Here is a 22342-nt window from a genome sequence, read left to right on the forward strand (position 1 = left end):
CCCCAGCCCTGCAGAGCTGAGGGACAGGAAATGGCCGGGGACAGGGAATGGCCAATAAAAGGGAATGTCCAGGGACAGGGAATGAGCAGGGACAGGGGATGGGCCTGGGGACAGGGGATGGCCAGGGACAGGGAATGGCCAGGGACAGGGAATGGCCCTGGGGACAGGGAATGAGCAGGGACAGGGAATGGGCCTGGGGACAGGGGATGGGCCTGGGGACAGGGGATGGCCAGAGACAGGGAATGGCCCCGGGGACAGGGAGCAGCCGAGGGCCATGGCATGGCTGGTTCCTGCCCTGGATGTCACCGCCCGGAACGTTCGTTTTCCCCCGTGGGCAGCGAGGGGCGCTGGAGGGTCCCTGTGCCCCCCTGTCCTCAGTCCCTGCCGGCACCGCTCCGGGCCGTGTCGCTGTCACGGAGCGGCCGCTGCCCCGGGACAGGCTTGGCTGCAGAGTTTGGGGTTAAACCCGCCCCGCTGGGCCGGGGGAGCTGCCCTGGACACCAGGGCTTTGCTCCTGGGGCTCTGCAGGGGCTCCCGCGGGGGCTCGGCCTCCTTGGGGCATCCCCTGCTCCGGCCTGGGCTCCTCCCGGGCTGGGGGGGGGTCTCTGCCCCCTCCCGGGCTCCTCCGCAGGGCACAGTCGCTCCAGCTCAGGGGCACACGGAGCTCCAGCCGGGTCGGAATAGCAGCGATTCCCTGCGCTCCCGGAGCCCGGGCACATCGCCAGGGTGGGAATGCTCAAGGGGCGGCTCCGGGCACATCGCCAGGGCTGGAAATGCTCCAGCGGCGGCTCCGGGCACATCGCCAGGGCTGTTTCCCGCAAACCGCGGGGGTTTCGGAGAGGGAGGCGGGTTCTGTACAAAGTGCGGGCGGGGGGCGGACACTCGGCTCGGCTCGGCTCGGCCGCGGCCCCAGCGCAGGTGGGACCCGTGTCTCCTCCCGGCTGCCCGAGGGCTGGTGGGAGGTGTCCCCGGCGGGGCACGGGTGGGGCGGGGTGGGGTTTATGGTCCCTCCCAACCCAAGCCATGCTGGGACTGAAACACAGGCGCGATCCGGGATGGACCAGGATGGGGGTGTGGGATGGACCGGGATGGGGGTGTGGGATGGACCGGGATGGGGATGTGGGATGGACCGGGATGGGGGTGTGGGATGGACCGGGATGGGGGTGTGGGCCAGATCGGGGCTGTGGGGGCTGGGCTGGACTAGGATGAAGCAAATTGGGATTTGAGTTTAGTTTTCTCTTCCCATGATTGCTGTGCCATATCCAGAGAGAATTTGTGAGGGCGAAGGAGGATGTGGGACTAGAGGAGAAATAATAGGCAGATTTCTCCTCCACGTCCTTCTCCATCTCCCCTGGGCCTCCCCCTCCAGCCCAGCCCAGCCTGTGGGTCCCACCTTGGGGTCCCAGTGACCCCCCAGGTGTCTCCTTGCAGGGACACCTCAGGTAAGGGCTGAATTGCTCTTTTATTTTCTGATTAAAAGTGGACATTCCTGTTGACTGTTTGGATTCCCTCTCTTTTGGTCACTGGAGAAAAGCCCCTGTGAATAATTCCCACATGCACTCGTGGACTCATTTCCCTTCCCTGGGCAGCAAAACAAAAGGCCACAACTATATTGGGCTGTAATAGTTTTGAAATGCTCTTTGGGGCACAAAAGTCCTGTATTTGCTCCAAACTCAGATTCTTTGGGAGTATTTTCCATGACAAGTTTCTCTGCTGTTCCCTACTAGATGTTTTCTCCTCCTCCTCCTCCCCCACCTGTTTTTCACCCCCAAATGCCCTAAAGTGCAGCCTGGGGCAGCAGGAATTTGGGGGCTGAGAACAGTAAAAATCACTGCATGAATTAAACCTTATTCAAAATCAAGTGTTTGGGTGGGAAAAATTATCCATTTGGTTCCTACTTTGCAGACACAGGTAGATGGTTCTTACCTGGAGAATATTTACCTGTGGAGGAACTGCTGGGTAAGGACTGGTAATAATTGGAATTTGTTGATGTCAGGGTTTATACATAGTTTTAATTAATGTGGAAACTCTTTGCAGCTCCCAGTGACCCACCAGCAGCATCCACATTCTGGGCCAGTGGATTCTTGGCCTCTTTCTCTGTTTATTTTCCTTATAAATATTCTACAAACTGTTCTCCTGGGGTCAGTTTTGGTTTGCTGAACTTGTTAATTTTTAACTTTGGCTTGGGGATAGTGCATGGCCAGGGAAAGCAGGAAAAGGTGGGAAAATGTGCTGATGTGGGAGGTCACAGCAATAACAGGGCTGAGCACAGGCTGGGACAGGAAACAGTGAACACAAAACAGCCTTGAGGAAAGAAACAGGCTTAGAAAAATGCCTGTGGGGGGAGAGTTTGGGGATTATCAGCTTTTTGTAGTTTTATATTTCAGCCATGAGAGCATCATGGGACAGCCCCGGGATGGAGCAGGAGCTGTCCAGGCCCTGAGAGCTTGGGGTGTTGTCTGAGATCAGCTCATGGCAGGAGGGGCTGAGGGTGCCCCTGTCCCCTCTGTGCCCCCCCCAGGGGTGGCAGACGGAGCTGAGGATGCCCCTGTCCCCTCTGTGCCCCCCAGGGGTGGCAGGAGGAGCTGAGGGTGCCCCTGTTCCCTCTGTGCCCCCCAGGGGTGGCAGGAGGAGCTAAGGGTGCCCCTGTCCCCTCTGTGCCCCCCCCAGGGGTGGCAGGAGGATCTGAGGGTGCCCCTGTCCCCTCTGTGCCCCCCAGGGGTGGCAGAAGCCCCTCAGGAGGCAGGTCCAGAGGGACCATCCCCTGTCCTGGAGCCTCCACGAGCTGCCCTGCACAGGGTGGGGAGACGGGGTGGGCTCAGGTGGGGCTGAAGCACCTTGTGGGGTTACCTGGGGGTCTGGGCTGAAAACACCTCACAGCTGTGCGAGTCCTTGAGACAAAATCTTTCCAGGGCACACAGAGATGGCAGAGCCAAGGGTGAGCTGGGAAAACAAAGCGAGTCCTGGTTCTCTGAAGGCTGAAATCACCTAAACCCGGCAAAGGGAAAATGGTGCTTGACTTTCCTGGCAGGAAAGTGCCCCAAATCAGGCATTTCCCACTCCCCAATACTCTGAGCAGGAACTGGCTTAGTTTGCTCAGGTGAGACTCAGCTGCTGTGATGGAGCCAGTGCAGGGGAGGGAAGAGGAAGGGACCAGTAAGAACCAGTTCTTGTTTTGGGGTTGTGGTTGAGTTTAGTGTGTTGTGGGCAGCTAAAATGAGCTCAGGAAGCTGTGAGGGGGAAGGATTACAAATGTTAAAGGTGCTTGCCAGCTTTAGGTCTGGGGGATGGTGCCCATCCCACGGTGGAGGGGGGATCAGGGGGAATGCAGCCCCACAATCTTTGGATGCCCCCCTCATCGCCCCACCCCCCAAAGTGAGCCTGGAGTTCCCCACGTGCTTTGGGCTGTGCTGGGAGGTGTTGAAGGTGCCCACAGGGAATTGGGGGTATGTGGGGTACTCTCTGTGCTCTTTTCACACAGTTTGTCCCCAGATTTCAGCCTCAGGTGCATCAGGGACAAAAAGGTGCCCATCAGGGTCACCCTGCTCGTTGTGGGGCTGCTCCTCACCCTCATTGCCCTGCTGGGTGAGTGCTGAGGGTGGAGGAGCCACCCCGGAGCCTCCTCCTGGAAAACCCCCTGGAATAATCCACCTGCTGGGTGCACTGTCTTTGATTCCAGCTAAGAAATGCCCATCCTGCCCCACTAGTGCACTGCCTGGCTGCCTGCAGAGTGGGATTGGCCTCGGGGGCAAGTGCTTTTATATCATGGAGCAGGAATGGGATGGAACAGGAATGAGGCCTCCTGCCTCTCCCACCGAGCCCACCTGGCCACCATGGACACCTGGGAGAAGCTGGGGAGAGGATTCCCCAGTGTGGGATGGTTTTGGGGGAGCAGGTTTGGGAATTCCCTGCAGGGAGTGGGGTGGAGGTGCCTGTGATCCTTGTTTTGCCCACCTCCAGAATTTCCTCTTGTGCTACAGGAGGTCTGTGCACCACTGGATTGGTCTCCAGAGTGAAGGTTCCAGACCTTGGGAATGGTTCAATGGGTCCCTCTTCAATGCCCTGTACATTCCATCTTCTCTTGGAGAGCAAAATCCTGGGCTGGGCTGGGGCTGAGTGCAGGAAGGCACAGGTAGATCCAGATCTAAGGAGGTGGGAACTGCTTTTCCTGGTTGTGCCAAAGCCCTGGGACACAGCCCATGGATTTGTGGGATGCAGGTGCTGGTGGGGGTTGAGGCCATGCCAGGATGAAGCCCATGGGAATATCCCCTCCTTTGAGGGGTGGGAGGCAGTTTGGGCTCTGCCTGGGGGAGGTTTGCTGGGGAGGGTGGTCCCTGCTCCTGCAGCACTCTCCGGGAATGGGAATCCTTCCCTGAGCTCTGGCTGTGTTCTGGGTGCAGGTTTGGCATCCATGGCAATGGCCAATGTGCCTACACCAAATCCCATGGGATCAGCAGCAACTGGTGCTCCCAGAGGAAATTCTCCATCTGCAGCCACTCCCAGAGGAGCCCCAGTGGGGTTTGGAAGGATCCAGGAACCCAGAATTCCACCTGAAACTTCCCTCTTGACAAAGATCCACCACCAGCTGCCCTTAATCTCACACAACTCTGAGTCTCCCTCTGGTTTATATTTCAGTTTTAATTTGGAGCACTGGAAACTCCTCCTGGCGACAACACAGAGGGAGTCCCTGGGTATTTTCAGGCACCATCAGGGTGGAGAGAGGGACCTGCAGTGGCTCAGCCCCCAAACCCACATCAATCAGCCCCTGCTGGCAGCTCTCCCCTCCTGCCCCTCAGGGATTGCCACTGCCCAGGAGCTGCTCCCTGCTGGGAATTCAGGGGGAATCTGCTCCAGTCCCTGCCTGGAGCTGGGCTCTCATGGATTTGGGGGAGTTTTACCATGGACTCAAGGGGGGTTTATCCCTTTTGGATGCCTCACCTTGTCCCTGCAGCAGCCACAGCACGATGCCCACCAGGACCAGTGTCCCAACCCCTCCAGGTCCCAGCAAAGCCCAGAACCAGTGAGGACCTGCAATGGGACCATACTGGGAGCGAGGGAGGAAGCAGCTCTTCTTCCTCTGTGCTCCCTGCTCTGCTTTCAATGCTCTGCCTCAGCTGCAGGTCCCCCACATCCCTCTGCTCAGCGAGGAAACCTCCCAAGGCTCTCTGGGAGCCCAGAAATCCCACAAGGTGCCTCTTTGTTCACTTGTCCCAGCAAAGCTGCAGAACCTCAGAGCTCAGTCCCTCCCTCTCCTGCCCTGAGCTGCACCCAGAGGTGTCCTGGGGAGGGGGAGACCCCCAAGCCAAGCCCTGGGGATGTTTGGAGTGATCCCAGAGGGGGCTGCAGGGCCCCCCCAGCCCTGCTGAGCAGGTGAAGCCCTGCACGGTGTCCGTGGGCACTGGCTGTATTTTCCATCCTTCCCAAGGAAATGGGGTGAGAAGAACAAAACCTGCTGGTGCCAACACTGTGCCCCAGGCTGGGGGTGGACAGCAAACCCTCTGGAGGGCAAAGCATTGGGGTTTGGCCACCAGCAGCAGAGGAAAAGGCACAGAAGGTCCTTTTCTTCCCCAGGATTTCCTGCAGGGAAGGGATCCAGCCCCATCAGGGACATTGGCCCCTCCAAACTCGCCCCCCCAAGCAGAGCCCCCCTGGGATGGGGCAGAGGGGCCGAGGGACGTCACTCACCGGGGCCCCTCCGGGGCACAGCAGGGCTGGCACAGATGGGGGTCAGTGCCCTGTCCCTGCCCCCGGGACATTGGGATCCGGGATAATGGGGGGGTTGGCCCCTCTGGAGCAGGAGCAGAGCCCGGCAGGGGGGTGGGCTCGTGTCCCTCCAGGCTCTGAGTCGCTGTCCATGTGTCACCGCGGCCGCAGGAGCCACAAAGAGCCACTGCCGAGGGTGAAGCTGCTCCGGGGGGTGTGAAGGGGCTGTGGGGGGAGAGAGGAAGGGGCTGAAAGGGCTCCTGGAGGTACATCCCCCAAATTCTTCTCCTCCTCATCCTCTTCCTCCACTTCTTCCTCCTCCCTTTCACTGGCATGCACTAATATCGATACTATGATGTGAATATTATATATATTATGTATTATCTATATTATTCTATCATTATTATACTAAATAAAATATAAAAATTTTATTAGAATATTAATATTATTTTCAATAGCAGTTTATTTAAATTTTTGATTATATTTTCATTGCATAATCTTATGTATTTATTTATATATTTTATATATTTTTGATATAAAATATGATTTCAAATATTTTAATTAGAATTATTCGATTATACTTTCATTGCATAGTTTATGTTTCTTATTTATTTATTTCAATTTTTTAATATATTGTAATAATCTTTTTATATTTTATATATTTATGTATTTAAAGTTTATTATTTATTTATTTAAATAATTTATTTTTATGCAATTATTAATTAAATCAATATTTATTTTTTTCACTTGTTAAAGCTGTTGTTAATTGACTTATTGATTTTTAAATTGTTGATTAACTTTTACCCCACTGTGCCCCATGACCCCCATATGCCAAATAACCAACCCCACTGTGCCCGGAACCCCCATACACCAAATAACCAACCCCACTGTGCCCTGTGCCCCCCATATGCCAAATAACCAACCCCACTGTGCCCTGTGCCCCCCATATGCCAAATAACCAACCCCACTGTGCCCTGTGCCCCCAGCCCTTGGTCTGCAGAGTGTTCCCAGAGGAACAGGAAACCTTTGCACAGACCCCAAAAACTCAGGGAGAGGGATCAGGGCACAAAATGGGTCTGAAATGAAGCAAAGCTGCTTTTTATCCCAGCAGGCCTGGGACAGTCCCCCCTGGGGGGTGCTGGGTGTGTTGTTCACCCGTCTCCACCCCTGCCCTGCCCTCACTCCAACCCACACTGGCTGCAGGTTCCTGCCTGGAACAGCCTTGGGGTTCTCCTGGAAATGGAGGTGACCAGTTGTTCCAAAAATCTCTCTGGGGAGAGTTTTGTGGGATGCAAAGCCACAGAGTAAATGTGAATCCCAAATCCATGGGACACTTGGACCATTTTATGACCAATTCCTAACCTTGTCCCCTCCTTTTTCTTCATGTTTTTGGGTGGTAATCCCAGTTTAGGGCCAGTCCCAGAACGCCCAGCACCATCTTTTTATAGAGATAAAAATACTTCTATTTTTTTCCCTCATGTATCCAAAACTTGAAAGAAAAAAAAAGGGAAAAAAAAAGGAAAAATAGGAATTTTTCCAGTTTCTTCCAGTAGCAGGAAACAGGATAAAAGAGGATAACCCCAAAATCCCAGTAGGAAAAACTATGCCATTACTTTTATTTTTTAAAAATTTATTATAATTTCTTTTTATTATGTCTTTATATTTCATTCCAGTTTTTATGTTGTAGTTTGGGATTATTATGTAAATTCTCTCCCCTGCCACTTAACTGCCCAGGCCAGCGGTTAACAGAAGCAGCAGTTAACTGTTGATCGCTTGGGTGGGGGCAGGTTTGTCTGTTTTGGTTTTTTTTTTGGATATTCTTCCCAGTCTTGGCTCGGCGGAACGCAGGAGTGGGGGCTCCGAGGAGGCTGCCCTGCTGGTTACTGCTGGGGCTTTCCTGGCTGTCTCGCTGCCGCTGTGCCCGGACTGCTTCTGGCCACGTTGCTGCTGCTGCCTCCCCTGACTGGTTCTGGCCACGCGGCTGCTGCTGCCTCCCCTGACTGGTTCTGGCCACGCGGCTGCTGCTGCCTCCCCTGACTGGTTCTGGCTGCGCTGCTGCTGCTGCCTCCCCTGACTGGTTCTGGCCACGCGGCTGCTGCTGCCTCCCCCTGACTGGTTCTGGCTGCGCTGCTGCTGCTGCCTCCCCCTGACTGGTTCTGGCCACGCGGCTGCTGCTGCCTTCCCTGACTGGTTCTGGCTGCGCTGCTGCTGCTGCCTCCCCTGACTGGTTCTGGCCACGCGGCTGCTGCTGCCTCCCCCTGACTGGTTCTGGCTGCGCTGCTGCTGCTGCCTCCCCCTGACTGGTTCTGGCCACGCGGCTGCTGCTGCCTTCCCTGACTGGTTCTGGCCGCGCTGCTGCTGCCTCCCCTGACTGGTTCTGGCTGCGCTGCTGCTGCTGCCTCCCCTGACTGGTTCTGGTCGCGTTGCTGCTGCTGCCTCCCCTGACTGGTTCTGGCTGCGTTGCTGCTGCTGCTGCTGCTGCCTCCCCCCTGACTGCTTTTCTGGCCGCGTTGCTGCTGCTGCCTCCCCTGACTGGTTCTGGCCCCGTTGCTGCTGCTGCCTGCCCTGGAATTGCTTCTGGCTGCTCGTGCTTTTCTGCTTCTTGGACGGGGAACACAGGGGGAAGAGACTGAGTCCATCTGAAAGCTCACTGCTTGTCTGTCTCGCTGGAGAGGGACTGAAACTCACTCTGCAGCCAGCCAGGCTGTGACATTGACACTTAAGTATAACTTTTCCCCCCGGACGAAAACCTGCTGGGTTTTGTTGTTGTTTTTTTTTCTTTCTCTTGTGGTGTTGGGGAAGTGGGTTGCACTAGTCTGTTTACATATATAAATATATAAACATATATATAAATATATATACAGCAGTTATCCTTCTTGTATTAAAATTCCTTTTCTTACATTTGATAAAGAGTGGTGTGATTATCGTGGAGGAGGCCCCTCCCCTGCTTGTGGGTAAACATTTTGGTTTTTTCCCCTCAAACCAAGACAGTTTCCAACATGAAAAAGCAGAAGTTGATCCATCAGGAAAAGGTGCAGTGGTGCCAGGGTGGGTGAGAGATGCAGGATGAGCTCTGCCAGCAGCTCCTGGCCTTCCCCAGGAAGAGGGAAGGGGCTGGATTGCTCAGGTGGCAATTCCTGCTGCAATGAGAGTGGGGGACAGAGTCACCATGTCCCTGTCCCCATCCCATGGGATCGATCCAGCTGTGGAGCCCACAGAGAGCAGGAGCTCCGCTGAAATCCATCATCATCTTGCTGCACCCATCCCACCCAATCCAACTGTGGAATCCCACTTCTATCCCCCTTTATCCAGCCAGCCTGATCCTGCTCCATAATCCAGCCCTGATCCCGCTCCAGAATTCCTTCTGATCTCACTCTGGAATCCTGCCCTGATTTGGAATCCCATCCCAATCCTGCTCCATCCACTATGCTCTGATTCCCCTTTGGAATCCCACCTGCATCCCACTCCATACCTGCAGGGGAGCCGCCGGTTCACACATCTACTGTGGAAAACAGAAGATCCATGAGATTCTGGCCTGGATCACACACCTGGATCCATCCTGGGATCCATCACTGGATCCACATGGAGAGGATCTGGATTTGTATCCAGACACACTCCTGGTACTCACTCATAGGCGTTGTGTTGTATCCATTCCTCTCCTTCTTCCCTATGGAAATAAAGCAGGATCAGCACCTGTGGCACAGGATCCCTGGAATGCTGTCAGGTGGATCTGTGCCCCTTCCCAACCCCCATCCCGTGAGTTACCGGATTGGAATTTCCAGACACCGAATCCCATGAGGCTGATGATGATGATGGCAGCGATGACGGACAGGGCGACCACCACTGGGGTGGAATTCCAGATGGATTCTGGCTCTGGGAAGGGTGGGAGTGTGAGGAGAGAGAGACAAACCCCCATCTCACTACTAGACATTCCCAAATTCCCAGTTCCCAAATTCCCATTTCCCACATTCCACATTCCCAGCCTCACCCCAGGCGAAGATCCCGGGCTCCGGCATCCCGGCGTGCTCCACCCGGCACCGGTACTGCTCCCACTCCCCCGGCAGCGCCTCGATCCTGGCCCGGCTGTGGAAGGTGCCGTCGCTGTTGGGAACGACCCCGTCCCACTCCATCTCCTGATCCCGGATTTCATCCCCTTTCATCCAGCTGATCCCGATGATCCCGGGGTAGAATCCGTACGCGTGGCAGGACAATGTCAGGATCCCGTGTTCCTCTTTGCCGGAGACATGGACATCAGGAGGCTCTGGAATGGGATAATGGTGACATCCAACCATGGAATTCCCATGCAAATTACCACATTCCCAAGTCCTCCATTCCCAAATCCCACATTTCAATGGGAATTCCATCCCCACCTTTGCGCTCCAGCGCCTCCTGCCCGTATCTGATGAATATCTGGAGCCATTCTGGACAGGTGAGCCCCAGGTATTTTGTCCACTGCTCCACCTTGATCCGTTCGTGTTCCCCTTTCCTCTTGGTGACCTGGGCAGCGACGTCGGCCGCCACGAAGTTCTTGGATCCCAGCTCGGAGGAGAGGAAATCCCGCCCGTCGTAGCCGTACCGGTCCGATCCCTGGAAAGTCCCATCGGACAGGAGGTCACAGCCAGAAACCCACTGCAGTGTGTGGAGACCTGGGGGGCAAACAGACCCACAGAGACCCATGGAATTGTGTCCCAGACCCAGAGAGCCCCATCCAGAGTGTGATGGAGACCCACAGAGCCTCATCCCAGCCCCTTGGATCCCTATGGATTTCCACCTAGCCCCATAGATCACCCCCAGCCCCACAAATGCCCCACAAGTCCCAACCCAGACCCACAGATCCCATTCCAGACTCACAGATGCCCCCTAGGCCCACAAATCCCAGACCAGCCCCACAGATCGCTTCTAGCCCCAGAGATCCCATCCCAGCCCCACAGATTCCCCCCAGCCCCTCAGGTCCCCCAGGCCCACAGATTCATCCCAGCTTCACAGGTTCCATCCCAGCCCCACAGATACACATCCCAGCCCCAGAGATGCAACCCGGCCCTACAGATCTCCCCTAGCCCCAAAGATTCCCTCTCCAGCCCAGAGATCTCCCATAGCACCATGGATTGCAACCCAACCCCACAGATACATCCCAGCCCCACAGATGCACCGCAGCCCCATAGATCCCATCTCAGACCCACAGATCCTCCCCAGCCCCAAAGATCCCCCTCCAGCCCACAGATCTCTCATAGCACAACAGATCCCATTCCAGCCCCAAAAATGTCCGTCAGCCCCACAAATCTCATCCCAGTCCCACAGATCCCCCCCAGGCCCACAGATCCCATCCCAGCCCCACAGATCCCATCCCAGCCCCACAGATCCCATCCCAGACCCAAAGATCCTCCTCCAGCCCAGAGATCTCTTCTAGCACTATGGATCACATCTCAGCCCCACAGATCCCAGCCCAGCCCCATGGAACTCTCCAATTCCCAGCTGTCCCCACTTACCCCTGCTCTGGTTGTACCGGACCCGCAGTGTCTCCAGGCTGTCGGCAGCCCAGCGCCGGTGCACCTCAGCGATCTTGGTCTGTCCATCCCAAAATCCCTGCTCAAATCCCTTCTCCATCCACGGCGTCTGTGGCTCCATCTGGCCCTGCTCGCTGTCATAGCGCATAAAGGGGATCCCATCCAGGAATCCCACGGACAAGTGCTGGGGGACCCCCGGGCTGGGCTCTGACACCGTCACGTGCTGGAACCGCAGGGAGTGGAGAACTGGGGGGACACAGAGATTTGGGGGAACTGGGGGGTCAAGGGTAAAGGAAAGGGAGAGCTGACAGAGCCAGGAAGGGGCTTTGGGGATCCCAGGGAAGTTGGTGCAGGGAGTGTCGGTGCCGGGGTAGGGGGTGCAAGGGGGTCCCACTGCACAGGACTGGGGGCTCATGGGGGTCCCAGAGTCAAGGAAAAGGAGGGTACAGGGATTGGCAGAGGTGGGACAGGGAGTCCAAGAGGTTCCTGTGTCCAGGAAAGGGGGATCCAGGGGCCCTCAGGGTCAGGGAAAGGGGGTCACAGGGTGGGGAGACCCAGAATGGTGGAGAAAGGGAGTGCAGAGGATATTGGTGCAGGATAAGGGGGTGTAGGGGGGTCCCAGTGTATGGGAATGGAAGTTCAGGGGAGTCTTGCTGGTACACAGGGGGGTGTAGGAGGGTGCCTGTGCCCAGGAAAGGGGGTACAGGGGGGTCCCAGTGCTCAGTAAGGATGTGCAGGGGGTCCCAGTCCCCAAAAAAAAGTGTTATGGGGGTCTGGGTGCTGAATGAGACACGCAGGGGAGTCCCCATGCCCAGGAATGGGGGTTCAGGGGGTGCCAGGGTCAAGGAAAAGGAGGGATGGGAGAGGTGGGATGGCTGGAAAAGGGCCACAGGTTGATACTGGTGCAGGATAAGGGGGGGCCAGAGGGATCCTGGTGCTGAACAAGATGGGATCCAAGGGGATCCAAGGATAAAGGAATGGTGGGTGCAGGGACTGGGAGAGGTGGAATGGGAAGTCCAGGGGTCTCTGTTCCCAGGAAAATGGGGTCGAGGTGTCCCCAGTGTCGAGAAAACAGAGGTCACAAGAAAGGAAGACCCGGCATGGCTGGGAATGGGGGTCCTGGAGGTCCTTGGTGTAGAGGAAAGGAGGGACTTCGGGCTGGGAAAGGCTGGAGTGCGGGTCAGGGGGGCTTAGGATCAAGGAAAAGGAGGGTCTGGAAGAGGTGGGATGGCCAGGAAAGGGGGTGCAAGGGGGTATTGGTACAGGATAACCGGGTATAGGGGGGTCCTGGTGCCAGATGAGGGGGGTGCAGAGAGTCCTCATGCCCAGGAATGGGGGTGAAGGGGGGTCCCAGTGCCCAGAAATTGTGGCCAAGCGGGTTCCAGTGCCTGGGACCCCCTGCAGGAAGAACAGAGAGTGAAGAACTGGGAGGACTCTGAGATTGGCAGGTTTGGGAGGTGCAAGGGACAAGAAAGTGGAATTGGGAGAGCCAAGAGAGTCAGGAAGAGTCCAAGGTTCAAGTAAAAGGCGGGGATGGGACTGGGAAAGGAGAGAGAGAGGATCCAGGGGGTCCCTGTGCCCAGGAAAGGGCAGTCCAGGGGTCCCCAGTGTTGAGGAAAGTGGGATCTGAGGGCTGGGAAGGGCAGGAATAGGGATTCAGGGGGTCCCAGGGTCAAGGAAAAGGGAGGATCAGGGAGAGGCAGGATAGCTGGAAAAAGGATTGCAGGGGGGTATTTGTTCAGAGTAAAGGGGTTCTGGGGGGTCCTGGAGCCGGGGATGGGGTGCAGGGGGGTCCCCGTTTTCGGAAATCGGGGTTCAGGTGGTCCCAGTGAGGGACAAAATGGTCCAAGGTGTCCCAGGAATGAGGATCCGGGGGGGTCCCAGTGCCGAAAATGGGGGTGCAGGCTGTCCCAGTGCCCAGGAATGGGGACTCAAGGGGTTTCCCGTGGCCGGGAATGGGGGTTGAGGGGGGCTTATTTCCTGGGAATAGGGTTTGGGGGAGGTTCCCTTCCTGGGAACGGAGGTTCAAGGGGGTTCGCATGTCTAGGAATTGCGGTTCAGGAGGTTTCCCGTGCTCAGGAATGGGGGTTCAGGGGTCCCGGTGCCGGATAAGGAGGGGAGGAGGGGCTGGGGTTCCCGGTGCTGCGGGAGGGGGTGCAGGGGGGTCGCAGTACCTGGGAATGGGGGGAAGGGGAATTCTCCTGCCCAGGAATGGGGTACAGGGGGGTCCCGATGCCCAAGGAATGGGGACTCAGGAAGTTCTCCGTGCCCGGGAATGGCAGTTCCAGAGTTCCCCACTTCGAGGGTCCCACTTACCCTCCGTCGCCCCCCCCGGGGCCCCCAGGAGCCCCAGCAGCCCCAGGAGCGGCCCCAGACCCAGCGCTGGGGCCATCGCGCTGCTCCGCCGCGGCCCCGCCGGGCCCTGACCCTGACCACGCCCCGCCCACAGAGCCGCCTCCGGCTGCGCGATTGGCTCCGCTGTTTCTTGATCGCCAATGGCAGCCCGATCCGCCTGTGACGTCATCGGTCTCCGGGCAGATCCCGGCGGCGCAGGTTGTGAGACGGGAAGCGCGTGTCCGAGGGAGCGCGGGGGGGCCGGGGACGGGGGAATTCTCGGGAATTCACCTGGATCCCCTTTGGGACCCCTCCTGGGACCCCTCTGGATCCACCCGAGACACCCTGGGACCCTCCACGGCCACGAATTGCGGGATCCCCGGGCCGGGCTGGGCTGAACTCCCGCGCCCTGCGGTGAAACTCGGCCTTAAACCCGCTGGTTCGGGGGCGGGATCGGGAAAGGGCGGCGGTGCCGGGAAGGGACCGGGACGGAGCGGGACAGGCTGGGATGGACTGGGGTGGACTGGGATACACTGGGACCAGAACTGGGGTAACAGAGATCGTACTGGGAAAAACTGGGACCACGTTGAGGGTGACTAGGGTCATACTGGCATCATACTGGGAGTGACTGGGAGCATTCTGAGGGCAGGTCAGACCATGCTGAGGGCACCTGAGATCATGCTGGAGGTGACTGGGATCATATGGGAGTGAGTGGAGCCACATTGGAGCTGACTGGGAGCCACTGGGCCCATGCTGGGAGTGCCCTGGGCCCCACTGGGTGGAACTGGGTGTCTCTGGCCCAGGTGGGGCTCAGGGTTGTTCTCCCCCAGGGCCCCTCGGGCCTGGCCGGGGCCGCAGTTCTGAGCCAGGGTCGAGCAGGGACCCCCCGGGTCCCACTGACACCCCTGGCCCTGCAGAGCCGAGGGACAGGGAATGGCTCAGGGACAGGGAATGGCCAGGGACAGGGAATGGCCAGAGACAGGGAATGGCCAGAGACAGGGAATGGCTAGAGACAGGGAATGGCCAGGGAGAGGGAATGGCCAGAGACAGGGAATGGCCAGAGACAGGAAATGGCCAGGGAGAGGGAATGGACAGGGATAGGGAATGTTCAAGGACAGGGAATGGCAAGGGAATAGGGAATGGCCCAGGGATAGGGAATGGTCCAGGGACAGGGAATGGCCAGGGATAGGGAATGACCAGGGACTTTGTTATGGGTTCACCTAGGTGGGCCTAGATTTGGGCTCTGAAGTTTGGACTAGGCTGAAGCTGTCAGCTGACTTGAGCTGGGCTGAGCTAACAGCTGACCTCTTCTAGCCAGTAAGTTTGTATTCCATACCACATTATGACATCATCTCCAGGGAAGTAGGAACCAGTGTGGGAGTGGTTAAGGCAGTCGCTTCTCAGCCCTGCTCTTGGGAGGACACACGATGCTGTCCCAGGGGGGATGGAGAGGACCAGGCCCACCACTGGCTCACAGGATACCTCAGGAAAGTAAAATGTGTTGTTCTGTGTCTCTCCTTTCTGCTTGAGTTTGTCTCCCTGGGGAATAAGTATGTTCTTAAGTAATGTGTAGTTAGGACAGTAGAATTTGTGTGTTCGTTATGAAGTTGAGGTGGGGAACTTGTTGTTGCAGACTTGTGTGAGTGAATATTTGTACTCTCTTCTAATTGTCTCTTTCTTTCTGTAAAATTATATGTAGTTTCAGTATAAATGCCATCTGAAGTGTTTTTTCCTTTCCCCTCTCTTTTCCTCCCTTTCCCTGGTGTTAGGAGGGAGGCTTTTCTCTCTGTGCTTGGGGGGGTTGGCAGTTGCTTATCTCAAACCAAGACAACTGTCTGCTCTTTTCTATGGGTCTGAATCCTGGGTCATCTACCGCCACCACCTGCGGCTCCACGAACGCTTCCATCAGCGCTGCCTCCGTTCAATCCTAAACATCCACTGGTCTGATTACGTGACCAATGTGTCTGTTCTGAACAGGCAGGGTCACCAGTATGGAGGCCATGCTGCTGAGAACGCAGCTGTGCTGGGCAGGGCACGTCTCCAGGATGGAGGATCACCCACTGCCTCCCGAAGATTGTGCTCTATGGAGAACTCGCCACCGGCTGCCGCAAGAGAGGAGCCCCGAAGAGGAGATACAAGGACTGCCTGAAACAACACCTCAGCCTTGGCCATATTGCCTGCCCCAATGGTCCACTCTGGCCTCCAGTCGGGATTCATGGAGACACACCATTCACGACGCTGCTGCTTCCTTTGGGAACGCAGCACAGTCAGTCTGGAGGAGAAAAGACAACGCAGACAGAACCTTTCCTTGCCAATATGGCCAAAGGAGACCTTCCCCTGTGCCTTTTGTGACCAGACTTTTCTATCTCGCATCGACCTTTTTAGCCACCAGCAGCTTGCAGCAAGCGTGGGTAGTGCCCTTCCCAAATCTTTGATCACAAAGCCTGGCCATGAGAATGCTTTTTGCTTCAGGGCTGACCCCCAAGACACTCCTTCAATCAATCTCTTCAACAGTGCAAAGTCTCCCTGCTATCAGTCCAAGCTGTCAGTTCTGCTGCCCCTTCCTTCCTTCACTCAGAATGAAAAATTCCATTATTTCATATTCTTTGTGCCCAAGATTGCCCTGACCACCATGTCACCCACAAGTCACAGAATAATAGAATAGTTTGGGTTGGAAAGGACTTTGAAGAGCATCTAATTCCCATCCACTGCCATGGGCAGGGACATCTTCCACTAGACCAGGCTGATCATCGAACCTGGCCTTGAACAACTTCTGGGGATGGGGCAGCCAGAACTTCTCTGAGCAACCTGTGCCAGGGCCCCACTTCTTTCCCAGTAAAGATTTTCTTCCTGATATCCCATCTAACCGTTCCCTCTATCAGTGTGAAGCCATTGTCCCTTGTCTTGTCACTCCAGGCCCTTGTAAACAGTCTCTCTCCATCTTTCTTGTTGGCTCCTTTCAGGCACTAGAAGGGCACAATTAGGTCACTCCAACGCCCAATTCTCTCAGCCTTCCCTCATGGCAGAGCTGCTCCATCCCTCTGATCATCTTGGTGGTCTCCTCTGGACTCGCTCCAACAGCTCCATGTCCTTGCTGTGCTGGGACCCCAGAGCTGTAGGCAGCTCTGCAGGTGGGGCAACATCCAACCAGGTGTGTTCCAGCAAGGACAGTGTGGAACCTCCTGGAACCAAAGGGGACATTGTGACATGGCACAACCTTTCAAAGCAAGAAGGGACCATGGACACTGCAGACTATCCTGGATTCAAGAAGCCCATTGAGGCACTTTTGAGGCTCATGGGACTGAAAGAATCCTGGGACACTCATCACAGACCAGCCCCTCCCGATGACAATTCTCCAACACTGGTTTGTCCCCCACCACTGAGAGGTGGTTTGTTCCTTCCCAGAGGGACATCAAGAGAGTGGGACAGAAGTCCAAGAGTTCCCAAGTCTTTGTCCCCTCGGGCACAGCATCATCTGTGCCACCAAGGGCTGTGAGCAGACCTCTTGTCCTGAGGCTCTGGGGCCTCATGGCCTCCTGACACAGCCCCAGGAAGGCTGAGCACTGTCACCCCTTGTCCTGCCCTCAGCATCACCCCCCATGCCAGTGCCCCTGGCAGAGACCTGAGCAAGGTGTGAGGGACAGGATGTGCCTTCCCTGGGCTGGGGGTCAGGGCTGGGCCTTTCTGTTGCCTCCAGCCAAGCCAGGCTTTGCTCAGCACCTGAGCTGCTGCCCAGAGCCTTTGCCTCCCTGCAGTCGTGGCCTCCAAGGGTCTGCTGAGATGAGTCCCTGGGGAGGCTTTGTCAGGATTGGCCCTTGAGGGGCTCCTTAAAGCTTCAAGGGCTGCAGGTTTTTCAAGGTGCTTTGGGTTTTGGTTTTGACTTGGAATTGGTGAGAAGTTTGTACAATCATGACCTCCAATGATCTCCTGAGGGTCACAGGACTGGGAGAGAGCAGGGCCAGGACAGCTGAGCCCAACTGGCCCAAGGGATGTTCCCTTTGATGCAGGGCTGTGCTCAGGGTGTTAATGGAGGGTTGGTCAGGAAGGGCTGATCTGTGTCTGGGCTGGGCTGGGCATTGGACACTGAATGGTGAGCAATAGAGCAATGGTGTTGTGCACCTCATGTGCTTCTTGTGGGGTTTATTGTTATAGTTCCAGCTTTTATTACTGCTATTGTTGTCATGGGTAGCAGTAGTGTGTTCACTGAGGGTAACACAGAACACTCACCAGATCATTTTCCCTGTTTCCTGCTGTAGCCCCTGCAGTTACAGGGCTCTGTTTGCTGGTTCACATGCAGATTTAGAGGCCCTGGAGAACAAGCAAACAAGGAGCCTCTACAGAGTCTATTCCTTGGCATGTTCTTGAGAGTGACTTTGCAAAAAGCCTTAAGACTGCATGTCCTGAGCTAAGGAGAAGCCCTTTCCTGATGGAACTGCTGTTGTGGAGCCCAGCTGTGTCCCAGCAGTGCCCATGGCCTGTCCCTGCCTGTGAGCCCAGGATGGACATGCAGCAGGTCTGTGTCCCAGCTGGCAGAGGACCAAGGTCTTAGTCCAGCCCAGGGGCTCTGCAGGAGAGTGTACAAGTGGAAAGAGAGCAGGTCAGCAAAGGCCCAGTGCTGGTGCTCCCTGGCAGTGCTGCTGTGCTGGGACTCTTTTGCCCTTCTCTGCACACATGGAACTGTACAGTAGGTCCCTGAAATTGTCAAAGGAAAAGTCCAATGATCTCCAATGATCTCCTCAGACACACAAGGCTACAGCAAGAGTGCTTATTATGTTTAAATGTAAAGCTGGCAAAATTACTTAGTTAAAGACTTGAAGACTTAAATAAATGAACTAGAGTGTGATTTAGATGACAGGACGAAGAAAATAATTTCATTGAGCACAACATTATGAGCAAAAGAAAAAAAACATTGACCACCAAGAAAAACCTCGGAAGGCAAGTTGAGCTTTCATGAGTTTTATTGTGAACACTGTACAGAAGAAAACTGGCAGGTTAGTGCTGCTGAAAAACATGTAGTCATCATTTTCCTCAGGGCATCCTGAAGCTCCTGGTTCCTCAGACTGTAGATGAGGGGGTTCAGTGTTGGAGGCACCACTGAGTACAGAACTGAAAGGGCCAGATCCAGGGATGGGAATGAGATGGCGGGAGGCTTCAGGTATGCAAATATGCTAGTGCTGAGAAACAGGGAGACCACGGCCAGGTGAGGGAGGCACGTGGAAAAGGCTTTGTGACGTCCCTGCTCAGAGGGGATCCTCAGCACAGCCCTAAAGATCTGCACATAGGAGAAAACTATGAACATGAAACAACAAAAACCTAAACAGATACTAACCACAAGAAGCCCAAGTTCCCTGAGGTAGGAGTGTGAGCAGCAGAGCTTGAGGATCTGGGGCACTTCACAGAAGAACTGGCCCAGAGCATTGCCCTTGCACAGGGGCAGGGAAAATGTATTGGCTGTGTGCAGCAGAGAGTAGAGAAAGCCACTGGCCCAGGCAGCTGCTGCCATGTGGGCACAAGCTCTGCTGCCCAGGAGGGTCCCGTAGTGCAGGGGTTTGCAGATGGCAATGTAGCGGTCGTAGCACATGATGGTGAGGAGAGAAAACTGCTGAAATGAAAAAGGCAAACAGAAAGAGCTGTGCAGCACATCCCATGTAGGAGATGGTTGTGGTGTCCCAGAGGGAGTTGTGCATGGCTTTGGGGACAATGGTGTAGATGGAGCCCAGGTCTGTGAGGGACAGGTTGAGCAGGAAGAAGTGCATGGGGGTGTGCAGGTGGTGGTCGCAGGCTACGGCGCTGATGATGAGGCCGTTGCCCAGGAGGGCAGCCAGGGAGATGCCCAGGAAGAGCCACAAGTGCAGGAGCTGCAGGTGTCGAGTGTCTGCCAATGGCAGGAGGAGGAACTGGCTGATGGAGCTGCTGTTCAACATTTGCTGCCTCTGGGTGCGGTTAAAAAGACAGGGAGAAGTCAGAACATGCTTCTTTGAGCTAAACCATGGCAAGTCAGGGTAGACATTTCTTAGATAAATCAAAACTATTTCCCAAAACCCCTCTCCCTCCTGCACACATCCATAACTTTTCGTATTTCAGGAAACTGCTTCATATCCATGGCTGGAGCCCTGCTTGGTGCTCACTACATTTCCCATGAGGAGCAGCCCCTTGGCCCACTGGTGTGAGGGTCAGCCCTGCTCTGCTCCAGGGGGGTCATGGCCATGGTGGGGGCAGGGCCCATCCTGGTGTTCAGCTGTGTCAGATGAAACTTCTCCTAGCAAAACTGCTTGTCAGCATCGGCATTTCCAGTTGGTGAGAACAATCTGGATTTCAGAAGACTGTTTCATAGTTTTTGGTGTTTTGTTTCTGACCCAACTAATCTTCCCTGTGGAGTTTTCCTGGATGTCAGAACCCCTCAGCATTTGTGCTGCCATGAGGAAGAGCAGAGCAGGGCTTCCCAAACAGGACAATGTCTGTGGCTTAGTGCAGAGTGAGGGGAGTTGCTCTGTCCCTCTGCCTTCTTCCAGCTGCCCTGGACTTGGACCTTCCTGAGACAGAGAGTGATCACACTCCCATTTTTGTCTGAAATTCCACCAGACACTGTTGAGAGCGGAGAGATCCATCACAGACCACTCAATGTCTCAGCCTGGCTCAAGGTCTCAAGGACACACCTGGCTCATCTCACCAACTCAACAGCATTTCCTGGGATGGGCACAGCATCTCTGCCCCTCTGCACTGGGGATTTCAGATAACACAATTGTGCTATGAAGATGATTTGCATTCTTGAGAGCAGCTCCCAGCTTGGAAGGACATGTCGGAGAAGAGCCAAGTGTCCTGACAATGGGGTTTGATTCTGGGAAACACACCTCATTCTCCAGGCACACAGAATTCACTACTGACAGCCCTACAGGTCAGAGGAAAATTGGAATGTCTCATTCCCAGGGACCCACCTGCCTGAGGGGGATCACAGGATTAGTGATTGACTCTGTAGCTTGAACTCCCATTCCCAGTGAACCTGACTGAGAGAAGGAGGAAACAACCCCAGCAACATGAGCAAGTTGAGGAAAAAGGAAATGCACACTGAGGGTCCGGCTGGGAGAAGCCAGGGCAGAACCAGGTGGGCACTCAGGGCAGTGTCACCCTGAGCCAGCTGTGCCACCTCCCAGACACCAACAGTGCCAGGTAGTTCTCAGCTCCTGTGCAGCTCCTCAGTGTTCCCTCTGCATGACAAACCACCAGGTATGTGGCTTGAGAGCTTGATAGAAATCCCTCCTTTCACCTTCTCCTTGAAGTATCCCCTGGAAAATATCCTGCAGTGCTCTGGTTCTGTAAGCAATCCTCACCTATGAAACTCTCACTTGACAGCTTAACAAACCTGCACTGCCCTACCCTTCCCTGTCAGGGTTTGCTCTTTCCACCCACAGCCTCTTCCCCAGCACTGAGGGAGCTCCCCAGGCCAACTGAGAGCTGCCCCTGGCAGGTGGCAGAGCTCCTGCCCTGGCACAGCACCCTGGGGTGCAGGACCCTGCTCTGCAGGACAGTTTGGGGCAGCCTGGGTGGCACAGCCAGGGTTCAAACCCTGCAGCCATCTCTGGGAGAAGGGAACCCTGCTGGGATGTCCCTGGGATGCTGCAGCAGAGAATCCCTGCTTTGCAGCACATCCTCATCTTCAGCACCAGAGACACTGTGATATCCCACATTAGAGACCCCCCCAGGCTGTGGGATGTGCCAGCGTTGGGAGATCTTCCCACAGACTGCACATACATTGCCCTTCATGCAGACTTACCGTGTGAGAGCCTGCAAAGATTCCTCTTCTGTGGATCTTCCTCTCAACTTTCCTCACAGCCCAGACTGTGTGTAACCTCTCTCTGCCCTGCTTTTCTGCCCTCGGTGTGTGCAGGCAGTGCCCTGAGCCCTGCTGGGCTGTGCACAGGAGCTGCTCCTGGGCAGAGCTGTCTCTCTGCAGCGCTGCCCGCTTGCCAGGAGCTCCCTGTGTGCCAGGAGCCCGGCCCAGCTCAGCAGCACAGCTACAGCCCAGGGCATTTAGTGGCCCTCTGGGGGGTTTGGTGCTGAGTCCCTGAACATCAGACCCTGAGGAAAGGTGCAGGAACCTCTTGAGAAACAAAAGTCAGAATCAAACTTTAAAGTTTTTTGTGTTTTAATGGGCCGCTCTCAGGGACATAACTGAAAAGGTTTCCCCAGATTCCAGTTAGAAGAGAACATTATAGACAATGATGACAAATATGAAGAAGCAAAGAAAGGTCACTCTGATGCCAAGGAATGTATAAAGCATTTCATTAACCCAAAGGTCACAGCCATGCCACCCAGCCTCTGGGAAGAGAGATCCTCTCCCTCCCTTATTGCTCTGAGCTCTTCCTGGGGCACTGGCATGTGGGATGTGCAATGCCAACGGCAGGAGGATGGGGTGGCACCTCCCAGGCTGCTGAGCAGGGACAAGGAGGCAATGAGGCCCCAGGGCTGCAAGGCTTACTTGTCTCCTCATGCCATCAGGGGCACACACAGCAGCCATGGCCAAAGGCCTGCACAACTTGGCTCTCTTGGGGCCTTTCAGCTTCTGCACATCCCTGTCTCCTCTCCAGCTCAGGCTGTCCTATGGTGTCCATGCCCTGCCCCTTTCCCTGCAGGCTGTCGGCATCCCCCGGCTGCCCCACCTCGCTGGCCCCTTCCTGCACTGACATCTCTCCCTCCTCCCTGGCTCTGCCTTGGCACACAAAGCCTTGGGCTGATCCAGACTCCTTCAGGGGGATGTGTTGCACCACAGCACTGCCCTTGGGGGGAAATTCCTTTCTCCTTGT

At 55.7% G+C, this 22342-nt stretch overlaps 4 protein-coding genes across 9 annotated transcripts in view; 2 read left to right on the forward strand and 2 right to left on the reverse strand.

The window, feature by feature from the left end:
- LOC139673846 (class I histocompatibility antigen, F10 alpha chain-like) overlaps positions 1-22342 on the forward strand; it is a 327584-nt gene that overhangs the window by 150183 nt on the left and 155059 nt on the right. The window lies entirely within an intron of this gene.
- LOC139673812 (zinc finger protein 91-like) overlaps positions 1-22342 on the reverse strand; it is a 311195-nt gene that overhangs the window by 45661 nt on the left and 243192 nt on the right.
- LOC139674330 (C-type lectin domain family 2 member B-like) lies at positions 733-4554 on the forward strand. Its single transcript, XM_071560533.1, is given in 7 exon segments — positions 733-918; positions 1432-1442; positions 3482-3585; positions 3680-3775; positions 3778-3872; positions 3961-4064; positions 4401-4554. Coding segments are annotated over 7 exon segments (750 nt in total).
- Positions 8563-13640, reverse strand: LOC139673857 (class I histocompatibility antigen, F10 alpha chain-like). 6 transcript variants are annotated; one of them, XM_071559764.1, is made up of 8 exons: positions 13524-13640; positions 11190-11453; positions 10074-10349; positions 9692-9964; positions 9469-9576; positions 9332-9370; positions 9176-9202; positions 8563-8840 (listed from the first exon to the last, which is right to left on the reverse strand). In XM_071559764.1, exons 1-7 carry the CDS (start codon positions 13597-13599, stop codon positions 9195-9197), a joined length of 1044 nt encoding a protein of 347 aa, XP_071415865.1. In that variant the 5' UTR covers positions 13600-13640; the 3' UTR covers positions 8563-8840; positions 9176-9194. The 6 variants fall into 6 exon arrangements, with proteins under 6 accessions (XP_071415865.1, XP_071415863.1, XP_071415864.1 ...); XM_071559762.1 differs by having other exon boundaries at positions 8563-8843; XM_071559763.1 differs by having other exon boundaries at positions 8563-8906.

Source organism: Pithys albifrons, chromosome 7 (genome assembly GCF_047495875.1).
Source record: "Pithys albifrons albifrons isolate INPA30051 chromosome 7, PitAlb_v1, whole genome shotgun sequence".
NCBI classification, from domain to species: domain Eukaryota; kingdom Metazoa; phylum Chordata; class Aves; order Passeriformes; family Thamnophilidae; genus Pithys; species Pithys albifrons.